Source organism: Loxodonta africana, chromosome 4 (assembly GCF_030014295.1).
Source record: "Loxodonta africana isolate mLoxAfr1 chromosome 4, mLoxAfr1.hap2, whole genome shotgun sequence".
Classification (NCBI taxonomy): domain Eukaryota; kingdom Metazoa; phylum Chordata; class Mammalia; order Proboscidea; family Elephantidae; genus Loxodonta; species Loxodonta africana.
Window position 1 is genome coordinate 113,465,203 of NC_087345.1, and position 20,992 is coordinate 113,486,194.

The window sequence follows — 20,992 nt, forward strand, 5'->3', positions numbered from 1 at the left end:
GAAATGGCCCAGGATCATGTGCATAGTTCAAAATGAAGGTCTCTGACCCACTTTAGATCAACTGAACGGAATCACTGGATGAGAGGTTTAAGAACTGGTGTTTTTAACAAGCATGCCAGGTTATTCATTAAGCACTTAAGTTTGAGAACCACTGCTCTAAGCTCTGTGTCAAGGAAGAACGGGAGTGATGGGGTGAGGCTGCTGGCTTCTGAGAAAGCACCCAGGGCTGAATGGTGAGAAGGCCTGACAGAACAGACAAAAGTTGCTGCAGGAATTAAAAGGAAGGAGAGAAAAGTGTGTGAGGTGTAGCCGGGGTAGAGGGTTCATGGAGAGAATAGTGGAATGCAGATTCGCTTTTGGGGATCAAGAGCCTAGAGAAGGTAACTAAGACCATGTGGATGGATTAGGTTTCTGCTGATGTCAGAATTTTTATATTATTAGCATTCAAATGCTATTTAAAGCTTTTCCCTCCTCTATTTTTTTTTTTTTTTTTATACTACAGGTCTTTTAAGATTTATAGAGGGCCACCTACAGGGAGACCATTGCATTAGTTTCTGTAAGAGAATCTAAGAGCTTATCACATACTTGAAGCTACACAAAATAAATCTGTGATTGACACCTAAGAGTGACTACAAAGTAACATACAAATAAGTGAATATTCACTCATTTAACAAAAATTCATTGTGTCCATTACGTACTGGACACTTTTCTAGGCTCCACAGGTTTATCAGAAAGGTGACCTGGGAGAGTTTAAAGGCAGATTTTGTAAAGTGGTGACAACAGAGATTGGCAGACACTTACAGCACTCTCAGTAAGGATTTGGAGTCACAGAGTTCAGGAAGAGGGTACATGGCTTCATTCATTCGACATGCCACAAATATTTATTGAGTGTGTTATTTGTTTCAGAGATGTTGTAAGCACTGAAAATACACCCGTAAGAAAAACAGGCAAAATCCCTGTCTTCTTTGAGCTTGTATTCTATTGGGAGAAAGAGAAAACACAAGTCAACAAATTGTATAGTATATCAAACCAAAAACCAAACCCATTGCTGTCAAATCAATTCCAAAAAGAACTGAGCTATAGGATTTCCAAGGAGAGGCTGGTGGATTCAAATTGCTGATGAATGTTTAGCAGCCATAGCTCTTAACCACTGTGCCACCAGGGCTGTGTATACTGTATTAGAAAGCAATAAGTGCTCTAGAGGAAACTAAAGCAGGAAGAGAGAGAGGATTTGGGGGAAAGAAGGGGAGTTGTAACATCAAAGATTATCTTTAGTAAGACCTCATTAAAAGAAGACATTTGAACAAAGATTTAAAGTAGGTGAGGGTGGATATAGAGTGGACAAGTGTTTCAGACATAGGGGCAGCACGTGCAAACTCCCAGAAGAAGAAGCCTGCCTGGAATGTTCCAGGAACAGCAAAGACCCAGTGTGTGTGTGGAATGAAGAAGGGGAGAGTATGGGATAGGCAGTAGGTAGAATAAGAGGATAAAAGAGGTAAAGAGAAAGTCAGCAAACCATCTAAGGTGGTGCAGGCCTTTGAAAGGACTTTGGCTTTTATGTTAAGTGGGATGGGAGTCACTGGGAAGCTGGGAGCATAGGAGAGAACATGATCTGACTTGAAGGACATGTCACATTTTAGCTTGTGAACTTGGACCCAACATTTAACCTCTTTAATTGGTTTCCTCTTTGGCATCTTAAATCCACCAGCTGCTCCCTGGAAACCTTATGGGGCAGTTCTATTCTGTCTTGTAGGGTCGCTATGAGTTGGAATCGACTTGATGGCAATGTTTTTTTTTTTTCTGTAAAATAGAGAAAAAATATTCTACTTCATGAGGTTTGTTTTGACCATTAAAGAAGATACACGTACAACATTTAGCGCATAGTTGACATAGAGGAGGCACATTCCCTGCCTTCCTTCTTCTGCCTCTTCTACCTGATGCCTGAGTGTTAAGAGAGTGACACAGGAATAAGCCTTGCAGATCACAGCCCATATAAAGGGTAGGAGTCAGAATCGACCTGACAGCACTGGGTTTGGTTTTTTTTTTTAAAGGGTAGGAAAAGAAGAAATAAGGAAGAAAAGTTGGCCTTATAAGGCCTTGGTTAACAGACAGAAGAGTTGGGATCTAAGACAATTGTTTTATTGGTGGTGTATGTTTTGGACTAGAGGGACAGAACTGGAAGTACTCAGATGGGTCTATATTAAGTATCGGTGCTGGTCTGCCACACCTCAATCTTAAAAACTCTCCCAATTTACCTTTCTAGGTAGTTAATCAGAGCCCTGGGGACACAGTGTTTAAGAGCTACAGCTGGCAGTTCGAATCCACCCAGCCACTCCTTGGAAACCCTATGTTGTTTTTGTTGTTACGTGCCATCCAGTCAGTTCCAACTCATAGAGGCCCTACGTACTACAGAATGAAACACTGCCTGGTCCTGTGCCAGCCTCACAATCAGTGTTATGCATAAGCCCATTGTTGCAGCCACTGTATCAATCCATTTCATTGAGGGTCTTGCTCTTTTTTGCTGACTCTCTGTTTACCAAGCATGATGTCCTTCTCCAGGGACTCTCTCCTGACAACATGACCAAAGTATGTGGGACACAGTCTCGACATCCATTCTTCTAAGGAGCATTCTAGTTGTACTTCTTCCAAGACGATTTGTTTGTTCTTTTGGCAGTACACGTTATATTCAATATTCTTCTCCAACACCGCAATTCAAAGGTATCAGTTCTTCTTTGGTCTTGCTTATTCATCATCCAGCTTTCACATGCATAGGAGGTGACTGAAAACACCATAGCTTGGGTCAGTCACACCTTAGTCTTCACGGTGACATCTTTGCTTTTCAACACTTTAAAGAGGTATTTCGCAGCAGATTTGCCGAATGCAATGCATCTTTTGACTTCTTGACTGCTGCTGCCATCAATATTGATTGTGGGTCCAAATAAAATGAAATCCTTGACAACTTCAATCTTTTCCCCTATGGGGCAGTTCTATTCTGTCCTATAGGTTCCTAGAGTTGGAATCGGCTGGAGAGCAAGGGGCTTTTTTTTGTTTTGTTTTTTAAGTAGTTAATCAGCACAGTCGCTGGGTTTGTTAGCATATTTAGTTGCTCCACTGTTAATGTGTTTATTCTGTGAAGGTTAACTAAATAATCTTCAGTCTTCTAATTAAAATCTCAATGATTGTCCTTTAATCTATCAAGGGCACTTTTACTTCAAAACAGCTTGTTTTCTGCTCAGGCTTCCATGACCAATGGGTACATCTGAGGTGCCAGTTTGGAGAGACATTGTGATGTCTCCAAAATGCCAAGAAAAGTCAGCTCCATCCCGTAAAATTAATGATGAAAGCATTGTTTGGGCCTGGAGCTAGGTTCCCAGCACCAGAATGTCTACGCCGATCAGGGATTAACCAGAAAGAGCGGTATGCACTGGTTTACAGCAAGGTACGCACAGGCTTAATTGCGTTTACTTACTAATCTGTAGTGCACAATTTCACCACGTAAAACCAGCTGAAATTGTGCACTACAGATTAGTAAATGAGCATAATTAAGCCCGTGAGTGCGTTGCTTATTGGGTAATCCGCCCCCCGTGCTGATAAAATCAGGTAGCGACCTGGTTGCCCCGGGGTGAACTGTCTGCTTCTCTCTGAGTCGCCAAAGTCGCTTTCCATATTTGGTGATTGCATGTTTATTTACATACAATAAATGATAGTAACTGAAAGTGCACAGCAATAGGCCGACCCCAGGGTGTGGCGAAATTTTCGTAGCTTCCCCGTGCAGCTCTGATAGTGGTGCAGTGGGGTGTCTTATAGTGTCTCTGGTGTGCACGCACCCAACCGCGAGCCTGTGCGAGTCGGAATCTGCCAACGAGCCGGCCGCTCAGACACGGGAGCCTGGGCTGGGGGCGGCCCGCCGCGTGGGCCCGGCATCCCCCCTCCCTGCGGAGGCACCGCCCACGCCGCCCCGGCCCTCCTCCTCCGCAGCCCCAGCCCCCTCCTCCACCACCCCAGACCCTCCTTCCAACGCTCGATGGGCCCCCACCCTCCTCCGTCGGCCCGCCCCCTCCGCGGCCGCCAGCCCGTCCCCCGCCCTCCTCGGTCGGCCCGCCCCCTCCTCCTCCCCGGCGGCGCTCGCAGGCTCCCTCTCTTCCCTCTTCCCACACCGCCCTCGACTGCTCCCTCCCCGCACGCCCGCCAGAAAAGGAATCGAGCGCGGAACGCATCGATAGCTCTGCCCTCTGCGGCCGCCCGGCCCCGAACTCATCGGTGTGCTCGGAGCTCGATTTCCCTAGGCGGCGGCCGCGGCGGCGGAGGCAGCAGCAGCGGCAGCGGTAGCGGCGGTGGCGGCTGCTCGGCCAGTACTCCCGGTCCCCGCCATTTCGGACTGGGAGCGAGCGCGGCGCAGGCACTGAAGGCGGCGGTGGGGGCCAGAGGCACGGCGGCTCCCAGGTGCGGGAGAGAGGTACGGAGCGGACCACCCCTCCGGGCCCTTGCCCGAGTCCCGACCCTCTGCGCCGGCGCCGGGCGGGGCCGGCGGCGAGTGAATGAATTAGGGGTCCCAGGAGGGCCGAGGAGGGGGCGCCGGCGCGGAGCCCGGGCGTGCGGGGGGTGGTCTGCAGGGGGAGGTGCGGGGACGCGGCGACGCGGGGAGTGAGGAATGGGCGGTGTGGGGCTGAAGAGGGTGAGGCTAGAGGCGGCCGCCGCTTCTGCTGCTTCCTGGACGGGGAACCCCTTCCTTCCTCCTCCCCGAGAGCTGCGGCTGGAGGCGGCCGAGGAGAAACTCGCGGGCCGGGCCGGCTGCCTCTCGGGGCGGTCCGGTGCGGTGGAGATTACTCCCGTAGCGCCCCGGTGTCCCCACCCCCTCGTTGTCCTTCCCTATCCCTCTCTCTCTGTGCTCCCGCACCTTTTCCTCCGTTCCCCAGCGCTCGACTGCCTTGGTTTCTGTCTTCTCTGCTGTATCTAGCATCCCTAGGGCGAAGGTATAAACTCTTTCGAGTGCAGGCTGGATGGATAGTGGGCCTTTTCAGTGTGTAGGGGGATGTGTGATTAAGAGGGGAGGTCAGGTTTTGGAAGAGCATAGAAAAGTGCTTAGAGACCACCGTTTGAGGTTATTGTGTTTGGAAAAAAATGCATCTGCAGCCGAGTTCCTGACTGCTCCCCTCCCCCATGTATGGGCTGTGACATTGCTGTGGCCACAAAGGAGGAGGTGGAGATAGAGACGGTGGTGGAAGAACAGGTGGCCAACACCCTACATGTAAAGTATGAGGCTGTGACCTACAGTGAAAAGGAAAAAGTTAATCCCAGAAGGTCCGTTTGGCTTTATTAAATTAAAACACACGCAGAAAACCTTTAGAACACAAGCAAGGCTTTTTCGTTGCTAGTTGAGTGATGCAGACAGCAAATTACAAGTACAAGCAAATTAAACTTTCAGTTTAATTTGCTTGTACTTGTCCTTTCCCTCTGTCTCTTCTGTATTACTTTTATCGTTACAAATTTGTCGCCTACCCCAAGAGTTACGACAGTACTCCGTTTAACAGCACTCCTACGTTTTTTTTTTTAACTGGCTTATAAGAGAAGTTGATTGTAGCAGTAGACTAACTGCCTGAAATACTCTTAGGCATGTGCATGGTATAGCTGAAGTTTTAATCTAGCCTTCTTAAATCTCGATATCCATCAAAACAAGAGGTTAAGGACAGAAAGGTATTTTTCGATTTTTACACACTATACATGCTATGGAGCCCTTGTGGCGTAGTGGTTAAGAGCTATAGCTGCTAACCAAAAGGTTGGGAGTTCGAATCCACTAGCTGCTCCTTGGAAACCTTATGGGGCGGTTCTACTCTGTCGTATAGGGGCTCTATGAGTCGGAATCGACTTGACAGCAATGGTTTTTTTTTTTTTTTTTTTAATCTTTTATTGCGACTGTAGGGTTGCTATGAGTCAAAATTGACTTGACAGCAAGGAGTTTGGTTTTGGTATACATGTTATGTTTTCAATGAAAAAAATGACTTAAAATTGTAAAGAGAAAAAAGTCTATTTGTAACCGTCATCTCAGAATTAACCGTATGACTGGTGTCACTTTTAGGTGACTTAAGATCCAAAATGCTGACTTGAACATATGACAGACTTATGGACATCAGTTATGGTTGATGTCAATACTGTTTACTTTGAGGCTGTAGCCATCTACAGGAGTACTTGGTTTTAAGAGAACTGATAAATAGTAATTTGTTTTTATGACAAAAGTGAACTTTTTATTTTATTTTTTTGCTTAACAAAAATTGTTGAGGTCTAGTCCCAGTTTTACCCCTTGTTAGCTTCTGTAAGTTTGGATGAGGGAGGCCCTTCTGGTCTGTGCCTTTCAATAAGATTACTTTGGAACTCATTTTTCTCTAGTGGATTTAAATATTACTTGGTTATTATTGTTTAAGGGTCCATCTCCCCAGAAACAAACACTGCATAAACAAGTAGATTCCAAGGTGTGTGTCTTTGAATTCGCACATGCATGTACTACTAAACTCTAATACGATTACTTGCCCACAATGTCTTCTAGGCTAGCAAGCTTTTTTGGTCTTAGGACCTCTTTATGCTCCTAAAAATTGTTGACGATCTCAAAAAGCTTTGATTTCTGTGGGATGTATCACTATTTACTATACTAGAAAGTGAAACTGAAAAAAATTTTAAATTATTCATTTAAAAATAGAAATTCTTTATGAAAAATAACTATTTTCCAAAACCCAAACAAAAATTATTGAGAAGAGTAGCATTGTTTCACACTTGTGCAAATCTCTTTAATGTTCCGGTTATTAAAAGACATCTGGATTCTCATATCTGTGTCTGCATTCAATCAATTGCAATCACACATCTGGAAAACTCTATACACTTGTGAAAGAATGGGAGTGAAAAGGGCAAGTAACATCTTATTATTATTAGGAAAATAGTTTTCACCTCTTGGACCCCAAAATGTCTTAGGAACCCCAAGGGATTCTCAGACCACATTTTGAGAACTGTTGTTCTAGGTTATCCACAGTGGGGTTTTTTTTGGTGGGCAGTGGGGAGAGTGGAGCTACAGGATACATTTTGGTGTGATTCCCCTCCTCTTTTCCCATTTGGACACATCATTTGAAAAACCATTTGCTAGAAAACGACATCATGTTTGATAAAATCGAAGTTCAGCAAAAATGAGGGATACCCTCATCATAACAATGGGCTCAAATGTACCAAAGATCATCAAGACCGACTGGGCAACATTTATTCTGTTATACATAAAGTCACTGAGTCAGAGCCGACTTGAAGGCCACTAATAACAATCCCAGTTGCTGTGGCTTACATTTGGAATCCACAATGGAGGCAAACAGGATAAGATCATGTTTGTAGTGGCTCCTGAGGTGGCACTAGACAAAAAGCAAATAAGGATAGGTCGGGTAGAGGTTTGGGCCAGGGAGGTGTAATACAATGTTTTTGTGATAAACAACTGTTGCCTAGCCTGTGGTGCTCTTTGTGGGGGGACCTAGGAGTAAGGTGAGGAGGTTAGTATCTTATCATTTGGCCAGCCCAGTTATTTTTGATTGGTATTTGGATAATTCTTGCTCTTCAGTAAATAGGATACTGCATGGATATAGTGTATCTGCAATATATACACATTTCATTAATTTGGAACTGCTTGTCCTGTAATAAATTATTGTGTAAACAATGTCATTTTTTTGCATTTCACTCATTTGTAATAATAGAGTTATTGAGGGAAAGAAGATAGAATTAAATATATTCATTTTCTTCCTAAAGATTTAAAATACCTGACTAAAAAGTTTAATTTTACTCTGATACCGGATTTCATTTTCTGTCTTGTGTTTGTTAAGCTTACAAGATGTTAGTCTTTATTGGACCTGTTGGGAGACAGTGTATGAGATGCAAAGAGTAAACGTCATGTATATTATTGAGAAATATTTTACATTTTAAAATTCCCTCTTACTAAAAAGTCTTTACCTTTAAATTTTATATACACCTATTTCTTACCTATCCACTGTCTCATTATCCGACATTTTGCATTTATGACAGTAGTAAAAAATTTACTACCGGACTATTTTGCATATTAACAACATATATCTGGCAGTAACCCTTTCATGACCAGTAGGACATATAGTGCCCACCTACATTTTCTGCCTCTTGGGTCCAAAGGGAAATATGTGTCCCATATAATATTTTTGTGATCTGATGTAGTAATTCTCCATTTTCACGTGATGACCAGGTCTTTGGAACCGAACATGCCGATAAAGTGAGGTCTGGGTGTGATTATGTTTTTCTTGTGCACTAATATAGGAGTATATACTGTGATTGATGATCAAATCATCTATACTGAATAATTAATCCAAAATTCTCTTTTGACACTTTTATGTATTGTAGCAGATGTTTTACAGATTAAAATACCGAATTTCATCTACTATGTGCTTCAGTGTCTAATTTTATTTCCCTGCTGTGTGACCAGCTTTATGTGACCCTGTTCCCCCACCTGACTTTTACTGCCTCTCCAGGAGAACTACTAAGATGGTGCTTTTTAAAAGTTTTTTAAAATAGCTTTTGGCTCCAACAAAGACACTCTTAGCATATCCACTTTTAAGTCTGAGAGACGAGAGTCAACTAGGAGTACTTTTAGGAATACTGCAGTGATAGGTGTGGAGATAGCTGTCAACAAGTTTTGTGTGGGTGTGTCTACAGGGTATAGAGTACTGTTCTCGACACTTGCACTGAGTGAAGTCATGATGTGTTCCTTTGAGAGCCAATGACTGCTATAGAACAGCAGGGACTGGCTGTTTGTATAGAACAACCTGAATATAGAAGAATGGTCTGTGTATGCTGAATGCCTTTTTTTCAAATGTTGATGGGGGAGTTTGTAAACAAAGTACAGTTCATTACAAAACTCGTGTTTTGAAGTTTACATCTTTGAATTTTGTATATAAAGGTGAATTTATTGTTGATGGAGGATATGGGTTGTATTAACCTCGTGTGACACATGTTCTAATTTAGCCACATTTTTGTTATTTTTATCATAAGGCCTGCTGAAAATGACTGAATATAAACTTGTGGTAGTTGGAGCTGGTGGCGTAGGCAAGAGTGCCTTGACGATACAGCTAATTCAGAATCACTTTGTGGATGAATACGACCCTACAATAGAGGTAAACCTTGTTTTGCTATTACGGATATTCATTTGTGCAGGCCCATCCATGGGGTTCCAAAAAAGGCTTATGTGATCGCTTTTGTGAGTACTCATTATGAAGGAATTATACTGAAAGTAATTTTATTAAGTTATCTGAAATGTACTTGGGTTTCAAGGCTTTAAAACCTTTTATCTGTAAACATGAGGAGGCTTACTTCTGTCAGGAAGATATCAGGGTCCACGATGTGTACTCTGTCAGTATTTGTGCATTTTGATTGGAAGTACATATATTTCAGAGTTTTGTGAGAGGGTGAAAATATGAATTTACATCTTGATATGTACCTAAAAGTCATGTTTTTATGTGGCTATTATCTTTATGGGTTTCTTGGTATTTTGCTTTCACATGTAGATGTTAGAATTGAATTCTACTGGAGAAATGTTTTCACTTGATGGGTGATTGCTTCAAAACTTAGTGTTTTCCGTCAACATTGAAGTATAGTGGAAAACCTATGGCTACGTGATGCATCTTCTAAAGCAGTTCTTTGCCTAAAGGTGATATATAAGGGTCTTACTGCCAGTCCTTACCTTGGCTTTGCAGTCCTTTTTTAATTTACTTAAGGAAATGTTAGAATTGCTTTTATTAAAATTTGATTAATGAATAAGCTTTTGGATATTATTTTCAGACTCTTTTAGTTTCCTGAAAACTTACCAAAGTAAAGGCCAACAGCAAAATAGCAGAATAATACCTGGAAGAAACCTTGAGCGGTCAGGGAGTATTTCCTAATGTCTCTTGACAGCACTACACTCAAATTATTGCAGGCAGATAAGGATTTATTTAATCCCAGAGTCATGTAGGAGGGATGTTCCTTAACTGTCCTTGTTAACTTGTTTTCCGAACATGATACTTTGGATATTTTATGCATAATCTGAATCTCCGTGTTACGTCTAACATCAATGGAGATGAACATAAGTATTTCTCCTCATCTTTGAAATAGCCTTTTACATGTTGTTAGACTATGTCTTAGCCTCTTTACTCCAGGTTAAGCAATTCTAATCACTTAGCTTTTATTCTAGATCTGATGTACCAATTTTTTAAATCAGTTCTGAAAAATTTTCCAGAATTTTCTCTGACTCTCAAGCTGTGGAATCTAGAAAAGGTTGGAATGCATGCCCTATTAAGCTATTGTGCTGGGCAGTGTCTTGAAGAAACACTGCCTGAGGTGAGATCTGAGGCTCTTGGTGGCCTTAGGAAGATGTTTATGCAATTTAGAACTTTGAGGATTGATTAGATAACTGTTCATAAGGAAATGTCAGATATTTTTAATACTATGAAAAATGGTGAAAGTGCTCATTTGCAAAGATTTGATATAAATATAGAAGTAGCTTTTATTTGGCTTCTGAGTTTAAGCATTTGCCTTAGTAATGTGGAACAGTCATACTGAAGTGGGTAGCCTATGTAATAGTCTCTCTATATTTACTCTTGACAAATCAGTTCGTTGCTGTACTATAGTTCCCCCTCCCCCCGCAAGGAGAATTGAATATTTCATCCATCTCAATCTGTATTCCAAAGGTGGGGTTACTTGGCATACACTACCATTTAAATCATCTGTAAAAGGAAGTTTTAATAGAATTCAGGTTAAGTATGGACATTTTCCTGGGATTTTAGAAGATGATTTTAGCAGAAGCGCCCTCCATCTTCTCCAAAAACCTGAGGAATTCCATTACACTCTGTTTCCTGTCAGAGGGCACCGATGCTATAGAAAATAGATTGCGGAACCTTTTGTCACAATTGCTGAAGTACAATATAAATCTTGAAGAAATAAAGCTAATAATTAATCCTTTATATCGGGGGAAGGGAGGAAAGTTTATAAACTCGAACCAGAAACTCTCAATATGATTTCTGCCAAATCAGAAGATTTCTCTGGGAAGCATTGATTACTTGTGAACTTTGAAACTGACCTTCTCTCTCACTAGTTTAACCAGCTGGGAAAAGGTATTGGAGGTTATCTCTTATCTCCCAAGTTACAGCGAGTCTCTGAGGGAACTGACACACTAAGTTCTTGGTGTGATTCAGTTATAAGAAAGGCAAGAGAATTGGGTGGTTTATTTTAGTAAGTAGTTACATTAAAATGTTTACTTGGTATTTTTGTGAAAAGTATAAAATGAATAAGGGGTTTCACTGCTACTGTTAGATTTTCAGTGGTGAATAATGTGGGTCAGAGGGAAAGTGAGAGGACACGGACTTTGCACATTTGAAATCCTCGTGAGTTTTCCTGAATTAAAACAAATGGAAAGAAATGTTTTTTTTTTTAGTTTTTTTAGATTTTTTAAATCAAATACTGCTGTATTTGCTAATGATTTAGAATTTACCAAGACTATCTGGAGACAGTCCAGACATCAGTATACCAGAAGTTGAATTAGACTACTGTCTAATGACATCTTAACGGTGGAGGGCAAAGCCTTAAATTATGATATAGAATTAGAAAGGCACAACGCATAAATACATGCAACATGTTATGTTTGAGGCTATGCACATGATAAGCACCTTTATTTCTATTCTGAAAGTTTTATAGTTACCTTTTATGAAGTCTACCAAAGAGTTTTAAAGAGAGTTTGTGGGGAAAGATTATTAAAAACTCAAATATATGATTTTATGTTTTAGACATCAGTTCTTTATTATCAAAACATGTTCTCTGAAATGTTTTTAACAGGGTAAAATTTGGTAGAAGAAGAAAAACCTTGTCTTAAAAAAATAAAGGAGGTTTTATAGACATAGAGATCAGAATGATTAGTTGATCAATTAGAAAATATGTTTCGAGTACCTACGGGATATGATAATGCTAGTAAAAGTAAATATAGTGAGACATTTTTTCCCCCAGGCTCTATTCATTGACATCTGCATGCTTCTGTTAATGTGGCATTTATAAAATCCAGCCCAAGTATTACATCCTTTGGTGAAACACTTTCCTACTCAGGAAGAATGGATTCATAATTGGATTAATTTGTTCTGTCTTTAGTGCTCTGAGCTGTATTTATTCACCAACATTATCAGTTTCTCTAATTTTTTATATTTTTCTGTGTTAGTTACAGAATTCATTTTACATGTGAACAAGGTATTTAGATTATAAAGAGGCAGTTTGTAGTGTTAAACCAGTATTGAAGAGTGGTATAAGAAAAGCCTTGTATAATGGAAGCTACTATTTTTCTGGTTTTATATGTATATATCAGTAGTCCTCAATGGGGGTTGGTGGGTGGGTGATCCCCCCTCCACCCCGAAGACATTTGGCAATATCTGGATACATTTTTGGATGTCACAATTTGGGGGAGAGGGCTGCTACTGGCATCTATAGTGGGTAGAGGCCAAGGATGCTGTTAAACTTCCTACGGTGCATACAGCAGCACCCACAACAAGGAATTCTCTGATGCAAAATATCAGTAGTGCTGAGGCTGAAATCCTGATATATGTTACATATAGCTCTAAACATGCCTTAAATTGTTATAATCAAGCCCCTGATATAAGGTTTGTGGTAGATTTTCTAACATAGGTTTAAACTGCAACTGCTTTGAAAACTAAAAATGTATTAACTTACTCCAATGTTCTAGTAAAACATTCTGTTTTAAGATAAGGTACACAGGGCAATTCTGTAAATGCATTTCTATTCAAGGCTGTGGCCCAGCCCTTCCCCCTCTTTCAAGTGAGTGCCCTCTACTGGCCAGTTTATTTGCTTTTATAATAAATAACAATGAAAATCCTTAGTTTGGGTGTTTTTTCATATTTAAACTATAGGTATAATCAGTTTATGAATATATTTAGTCTTATTTTATGTAATTTTAAAATTTAAAGTATCAGTTCTCTCTGCTAATATTAATGCAGAGATTACTGTGTGGACTAGTTAGGTCTACAAAATATATAGGTGAATATATTTAAACTAATTGTATTAGTGAATTAATTTAGAAAGGATATGTGGCATTGTTCCATTGTTGTTAACACTGAGTTTACTTTGAGGGAATAAAAGTGACAGTGTCTCTTTGGATTTCTTTGCGTGCATACAGGAAATAGATTACAGAATATAAAGCTTTGTGGTGTTTCATGGTGTTAAAAAAGATCCATTGCTGTTGAGTTGATTCCGACTCATAGTGACCCTATAGGACAGAGTAGAACTGCCCCGTAGTTTCCAAGGAATACCTGGTAGATTCGAACTGCGTGGCTTTGGGTTAGGAGCCATACCACTTAACCACTATGCCACCAGGGTTTCCAACATGGTGTTAGGAAGGGCCTGTTCAAAAGTGGCAAACTGAAAGTTGATGTTTTGTAGATTTCATAGGGCTGTAGAGTAGTTGTGGAGCACCTGGTTTTTAGAATAAAGTAACATAAAATGTAGGCACTGTACTTGGGTAAACTTAAGCATAAGTATTCACTTAAACTTGAATGTTAAAAATTATTGGGCATATTTTAGTCTACACTTTGGGTCCTTATAAATACAAAGCTTTAAGAACATAAAAATAAAACTTGGTGACAAATAAATGAAAAAAAAACTGATATAACATCTCTTTTTTATTGTGCTTTAGGTGAAAGTTTATGGTTCAAGTCAGTTTCTCATACAAACATTTATGCACACATTGTTAGTTGCTATCGATATGACATCTCTTAAAGTTCTGGTATTAATAACTAATTCCTTGATTCCATAAATATTATTTAGTGCCTGCCTTCTACTGTATTGTCTTCCTAGGGGTTGGTAATGCATTGAGGAGTGAAAAAGAACCTGTTCCCTGCCTTCATGGTGCTTATTAGTCTTGTTGTTAGATGCTGTTGAGTCAGTTCTGACTCATAGCTCCCCTACATACAACAGAATGAAACACTGCCCCGTCCTGTGCCATCCTCACAATCATTGCTGTTTGAGCCCATTGTTGCAGCCACTGTGTCAGACCATGTCTAAGGTGTTCCTGTTTTTTTGCTGACCCTCTACTTGACCGAGCATGATGCCCTTCTCCAGGGACTCATCCCTCCTGATAACATGCCCAAAGTATATGAGACGAAGTCTCATCATCCTCGCTTCTAAGGAGTATTCTGGCTGTACTTTTTCCAAGATAGATGTGTTTGTTCTGGCAGTCCACAGTCTGTTCGATATTCTTCACCAACACTAATTCAAATGCATCAGTTTTTCTTCAGTCTCCCTTATTCATTGTCCAGCTTTCACATGCTTATGAGGCAGTTGAAAACACCGTGGCTTGGGTCAGGCGCACCTTAGTCCTCAAGGTGGCATCTTTGCTTTTTAATACTTTAAAGATCTTTTGCAGCAGATTTGCCCAATATGGTAAGTCGTTTGATTTCTTGGCTGCTGCTTCCATGGCTGTTGATTGTGGATCCAAGTAAAATGAAATCCTTGACAACTTCAATCTTTTCTCCGTTTATCCTGATGTTCCTAATTGGTCCAGTTGTGAGGATTTTTTTCTTTCTGTTGAGGTGTAATCCATACTGAAGGCTGTAATCTTTGATCTTCGGTAAGTGCTTCAAGTCCTCTTCAGTTTCAGGAAGCAAGGTTGTGTGTCATCTGCATATTGCAGGTTTTTAATTAGTCTCCCTCTGGTCCTGATGCTGCGTTCTTCTTCATATAGTCCATTTTCTCACATTATTTTTTCAGCATACAGATTGACTAAGTGTGGTGACAGGATACAGCCCCAACATACACTTTTCATGATTTGAAACCGTGCAGTATTCCGTTGTTCTGTTCAAATGACTGTCTCTTGTTCTGTGTACAGGTTCCTCATGAGTACAATTGAGTGTTCTGGAATTCCCATTCTTCACAATGTTAGCCATAATTTCTCATGATCCACACAGTCAAGTGCCTTTGCATAGTCAGTAAAACACAGGTAAACATCTTTCTGGTATTCTCTGCTTTCAGCCAAGATCCATCTGACATCAGCAGTGATATCCCTTGTTCCATGTCCTCTTCTGAATCTGGCTTAAATTTCTGGCAGTTCCCTGTTAATACACTGCTGCAACTGTTTTCGGATGATCTTCAGCATAATTTTACATGCACATGATAGTAATGATAAACTAAAAAAACCAAACCAAACCCAGTGCCATCCAGTTGATTCCGACTCTCAGAGAACCCTATAGGGCGGAGTAGAACTGCCCCGTAGAGCTTCCAAGGAGCGCCTGGCAGATTCGAACTGCTGACCCTTTGGTTAGCAGCCGTGGCACTTAACCACTACACCACCAGGGTTTCTGATAGTAATGATACTGTTTGATAATTTCTGCATTTCGTTGTATCACTTTTCTTTGGAATAGACATGTATATGGATCTCTTCCATTCGGTTGGCCAGGTAGCTGTCTTCCAAATTTCTTGGGTAGATGAGTGAGTGCTTCCAGCATTGCATCTGCTTGTTGAAGCATCTCAATTGGTATTCTGTCAATTCCTGGAGCCTTGTTTTTCACCAGTACCTTCAGGGCAGCTTGGATGACTTCTACCTCCTGAAATGGCTGAACGTCGACCAGTTCTTTTTGATATAGGCCATTTTTTTGTAGAATGTCCTCTAGTTTAGATTTGTCTGATTGTTCATGCTCAGATTTAGGTTAAACAGTTTGGGCAGGAACTTTTCGGTGTATCCCATCAGGAGGCACATGATGTTGGTTTGTCCCATTATTGATGATTTTAATGTTGATTATTTAGGTGATGTTTGTCAGATTTCTGTCTAAAAGTATCTTTAGTTTCTACTGTTAATAAGTACTCTGTGTGGAGATACTTTGATACTATAAATATCCTGTTCTTCAACACATTTGCAACTCAGTGGGATTCAGCATCCCCTGATTATTCTTGCCTGAATAAATTACTAACTACCATGGTAGATGTCTAGTCAGTAATCATTGAACTCTCTCATTATGTCTACATTTATTACTGGCATCTACCATAAACAAGAGCTCTCTGTTTTCTTTCCTCCCCTCTTAACTTACGTGTTTGCTTTATTTTATTTGTATCAGGTTTGAATCATGGATTCCTTTTTTCTTCAATATGTTAAAGTCCATTTCTGTAATCATTGATTATAGGTTAAATTTGTTTTTGATATGGCTAGTGGAATCCCGTTCAGGGTGGCTTCTGTATTTCTTTTGACATGTCCCCATAAGTTTTTGAGCCATTTTTTACTTTCTGGAACAGCATGTTCCAGGTTCCCCTCATTCTTTCCGTGTCCCAGCCCTGGATTTAGCTGTTTGTCCAGGGAGCTCTGGTTTCTTCCAGTGGGCACTGAGATCTAGAAATCGAGACCTGGGATTGGGCGTGCTGTTGCTGCTGAGCTATCACTGCTTCTAGACCCTTTTCAATGGACAGAGCTAGGAAATATATTTTATTAAATAATCATGAGTTCATCATTCTTCCTCACCTTCCTCTATATCTCTCCCTCCCTCCATGGTGAGAACCCTGGTTCTGTGTTCTCAATATGCTGTTTTATGTTTTTGCACATTTTCATTGTCCCTTCCTGATATGCCCTCTACTCCCCTGTCTTTCTTGATTCATACAAGCAAAATTGATCTCTTCTTCCTGTGTGCTGCTTTTGTACTTTGTCCTGCATATGGTGTTGCATGTATTTCGTTATTTTAATTATCTCTTTACGTTCATATTTCTTCCTCTGGACTAGGTTTCTTGAGGTCAGAAACTGTTTAATGCTTGGTGTGGTATGTGACACTTGGTAGATTCTCAGTAAATGCAGAGTGGGGTGAGTGAGAAGGGAATGAACTAATCAACCTGTGTCTAAACACATTGCCATCCAGTTGAATCTGACTTGGCAACCCTGTAAGACAGGGTAGAACTGCCACATGGAGCTCCCAGGGAGCAGCTGGTGGATTCAGACTGCTTACCTTTTGGTTAGCAGCCGAGCTCTTAACCACTCTGCCACCAGCTCTCCAGCCTGTGTCTGCAGACCCTAAGTTTCTTGTTTATGCCCTATTATGATTCTAAAATACCAGCCTGCTGCGTACATTTTTAGTTGTTTTTGAGAACTAGCTGTCTACAATAATTTTTGATGACTTATAACCAGTAGTGTGGAGCACATCATTCTATAACTAACTCAAATAGTCTTTTAGAAGGGTAACATGAAGTACTTGTGCATTAAAAGAATAAAAGTACATTTCTCATTTTTTCCTGTTGGTGTTATTAAGTGATACATGAATATTCCTTACAATACTCAACACATTAAGAATTAAATCAAAAGTAAATCCCCAAATAATATTTGAGCTGACATTTCCTGTTCACATTTGCAAGAGCATCCGGTAGAATCAACAGCACCTGAAGAAGAAATGGAATAATGCTTGTAATATGCTTGTTACAGTATCTGACACACAACTACGGGCTAAGTGTTGGCTACTGTAGTTACTGTTAATAGAACCTTGATAGAAGTTACTAATTTCTTAAGGTTGTTTTTTGTTGTTGTTGGTCATTATAGTATGTCTTCCCATGTCTGGGTTACTCCCTGAGTTGGAAACCTAGGTTGAGTATGTTCAAAGATGAACATGCTGAGTAACTCGGTTACATTGTAATAGAACAATGACAAAATGATATAGGGAGTTTATCTGACCTTGAGTGATTTATCCTTAGCTTTCAAATTCCTTATGGTAGGTCTGCAGAAAACTTTCTGTGTATCAAAACAACATTTAAAGGCATGTAATATAAACTGGGAAACACTTCTTTCAAAAATTATATGAGTTAGTGCAAAAAATGATGAAAATTCCAAATGGGCAAAGGACACAGGTGATGGCAATAAATATGAAAATTTGTAAAAAAAACTATATAACTTTATTAGACCTCAAAGAGATGGATATTAGAACAGTACTCATTTTACCACCACTAACAATGAAGTGTGTGTGTATGTGTGTGTGTATATATATATGTATATATAAATTTTACTGTGTTTTAGGTGAAAAATTTATAGTGCAAATTTAGTATCTCATTCAAAAATTAATACACAAATTGTTTTGTGACATTGGTTGCAATCCTCGCAATGTGTCTATACTGTCCCCCTTTTCCTTTATACCCTGGGTTCCCAGTGTTCATTCCTCCAGGTTTCCTGTCCCTTCCTGCCTTCCCATCTTTATTTTTGGGCAGGTGTTGCCTATTTGGTCTTGTACACTTGATTGAAGCACATTTCTCATGTGTGTGAAGTTTATATTTTTATTTTTTCTTTAAATTTCTGTCAGTTTGATTGGGGCTGGGGCTAGAGCAGGAGCTGGGGTTGAGATTGAGACTTGGACTGGGGCTGCAGCTGACGTTGGGGCTGGCTTTAGAAATGCTGAATTTTTAATCTAACCTTATTTCTGATCAAAAGTATTTTTATTAGTAGGTTATAGATTATATTTTTCTCTAATTGAATGTGACTCAGAACTTTGTTTTCAATGTTTTTGTGAGATGTATTGGTGAACAGAGACTGCTTTTCCAGTTTTCAGTCCCTTTGGTAAAGTATTCATCATGGAAACATCTTGCAAAATACACGCAGAAACTACTAATACTCTATGTTACACACTTTGGAAATGCAAAGCATTTGAAAATTTTGTAAATAGGACTTCATCGAGGCACATCTTGGAAGCATTGTATGTGGGCAGATGGTGTGTAATCCCATAGCCATGCCTTTGGAACTATGTAGACTTCTGTGGCTCCAGAAATTATATAGTCTCTAATTTTATTCTTAGTGGAAAATTTTAGATTTAAAGAATAAGGAAGCTATGAACTGTAAGGTTAACTTAATTAGTATTGTGAAGTAAAGAATGTGAGGTGATAGCAATAAGGAAAAGTCTTTGGATGGTTTAAATAAACCAAAATATATATTTATCATTTTTTTATGACTGGTGAGATAACTAATTTTTATTATAGACAATTCGGAAAATACAGAAATAAGAGATAAATGATCTCTTTATTCCCTCTACCAAGGACACAGCTAGTTGTTAACACTTTGTTATATATGCAACTGGATTTTAAATATGTGTACAGATATATTTATACAAATATGTATAAATGATCACATTTTATTGTGATCGTGCTATATATGTGTGTTTATATTCATATACTGTGAGCATTTTTCAGAAATTTTATCAAAAAAGATGATTTTTAATGACTATTCTCTTTTTTTATGATTGGATAATCTATGAAGTGATTCATGAACTAAAGACACTTTAGTCCTGCAGCTCATGTGAAGAACAATAAGATACTGAGTTCTTGTGTTTGTACTTAATACCAGTTAGCAGCTCTGGCACTTATTCCATGACTTCACATTACACTATCCCGTTTCCTAACTTTTTGAGGCCTGTTTTGATGGAGGGTTGCGAAATCTTTTAGACATAAGTGTTACCCAGAAGCAGGACTTTGAATTGGTTCTTCCTGTTTCAGTCATGGCTAAGGAAGCAAAACCAGAACATACCTGAAATTTTAAAATTTGGGTGAACCGGAATGATAACAGTGGGAAAAATTACAGGTTCGAAGCCCTGCTAGAAATCTAATCTCCCTGTTAGAAAACAAGGACAACGTATGCATTGTTGCATAGCAACCAGATCTCTTGCCCCTTGGATTTTGAGCAGTGGTAAACAGCAGTGCCCTGCTCAAAGATGGCGGCCGATTGCACAGCTTTGGATGTGTGTTGCTGTCCACAGACTTATCAGTAATCCACTCTTGCACATCAGGCTCTCCCGAAAGGGCTCGCTACACCTCTTCGGAGTCTCCCATTCCAGGGCTTCAACCCATAATTTTTCCCATTTCTGGTTATCATTCCAGATCACCAAATTGGAAAAATTTGGGTCTGTTCTGGTTTCACTTCATCAGCCATGACTGAACTGGCTCAGACTGGTTTGAAGCCCTGCTTAAAAGTTAAGGGGAAAATCAGGTTTTTGTTTCAGGATTCTATTAAAGTTACCCATCCCCTTCCTTTACTTAGTCTAATAGTTGCATAGTCTCTTTTCTCTCTCTTGCTCTTTTTATAATAGAGGCCCCACAGAATTTGCAAATGAAACACTTACGGAATTTAGAGTTATGCTATCCATCTGACTGTTAGATACTGGTCTCAGGTTTTTCAGAGTGGATGAAAACAGACTCCTTAGTATCGATCATTCTCTTATGTACTCCTTTGGCCATAAGTAAAATAGATCATGGCAATTATTTGTAAGTTGATTGATTCTTCTTGTCCTCTAAATCGATCTGAATAGTAGAGTTGGTAGAGCTATGACATTTTTGAGATAATTGTTTTCTTTTATAGCTAATTTGAGTATTTTCTTTTTGTTATTAATGTGTGCACTTGCATTGTTGAATCTCTGCATAACACCTTTTTAAAAAGTAAAAGGTGCACTATAATAATCCCGACTGTGTTTCTCCCTTCTCAGGATTCCTACAGGAAACAAGTAGTAATTGATGGAGAAACCTGTCTCTTGGATATTCTCGACACAGCAGGTCAAGAGGAATACAGTGCAATGAGGGACCAGTACATGAGGACTGGGGAGGGCTTTCTTTGTGTATTTGCCATAAATAATACTAAATCATTTGAAGATATTCACCATTATAGGTGGGTTTAAATCAAGTGAGCCAATCATAACACGATCCAAAAATGAAAAATGTTGAAGTTGGAAGTTTCTTTGTTACTTTTGAGAAAGTAACAGATTCAAGAATTAAAAGATGATGGTACTTTCAGAATATTGCAAATCCCCAGTAGTTGTGTTTATTAGTGTAGGTCATTAGAAGTAAATGTTTTAATATGTTGTACAATTTGGGAAGTACAGAAATAAGAGATAAATGATCTCTTTATTCCCTCTACCAAGGACACAGCTAGTTGTTAACATTTTGTTACATATGCAACCGGATTTTAAATATGTATACAGATATA

General features: G+C 39.8%; 1 protein-coding gene across 4 annotated transcripts in view; it reads left to right on the forward strand.

Moving 5' to 3' along the window:
* The first annotated feature begins 4,304 nt into the window (after positions 1-4,304).
* Positions 4,305-20,992, forward strand: part of KRAS (KRAS proto-oncogene, GTPase) — a 36,823-nt gene continuing 20,135 nt past the window's right edge. Inside the window, exons 1-3 of one of the 4 annotated variants that reach the window (XM_064284476.1) lie at positions 4,305-4,456; positions 9,037-9,158; positions 20,496-20,674. In XM_064284476.1, coding sequence (XP_064140546.1) covers positions 9,048-9,158; positions 20,496-20,674 — 290 coding nt within the window. In that variant the 5' untranslated portion in view covers positions 4,305-4,456; positions 9,037-9,047. The remainder of the gene's footprint in view (positions 4,457-9,036; positions 9,159-20,495; positions 20,675-20,992) is intronic. The other 3 variants (XM_064284474.1, XM_064284472.1, XM_064284475.1) reach the window with 3 other exon arrangements.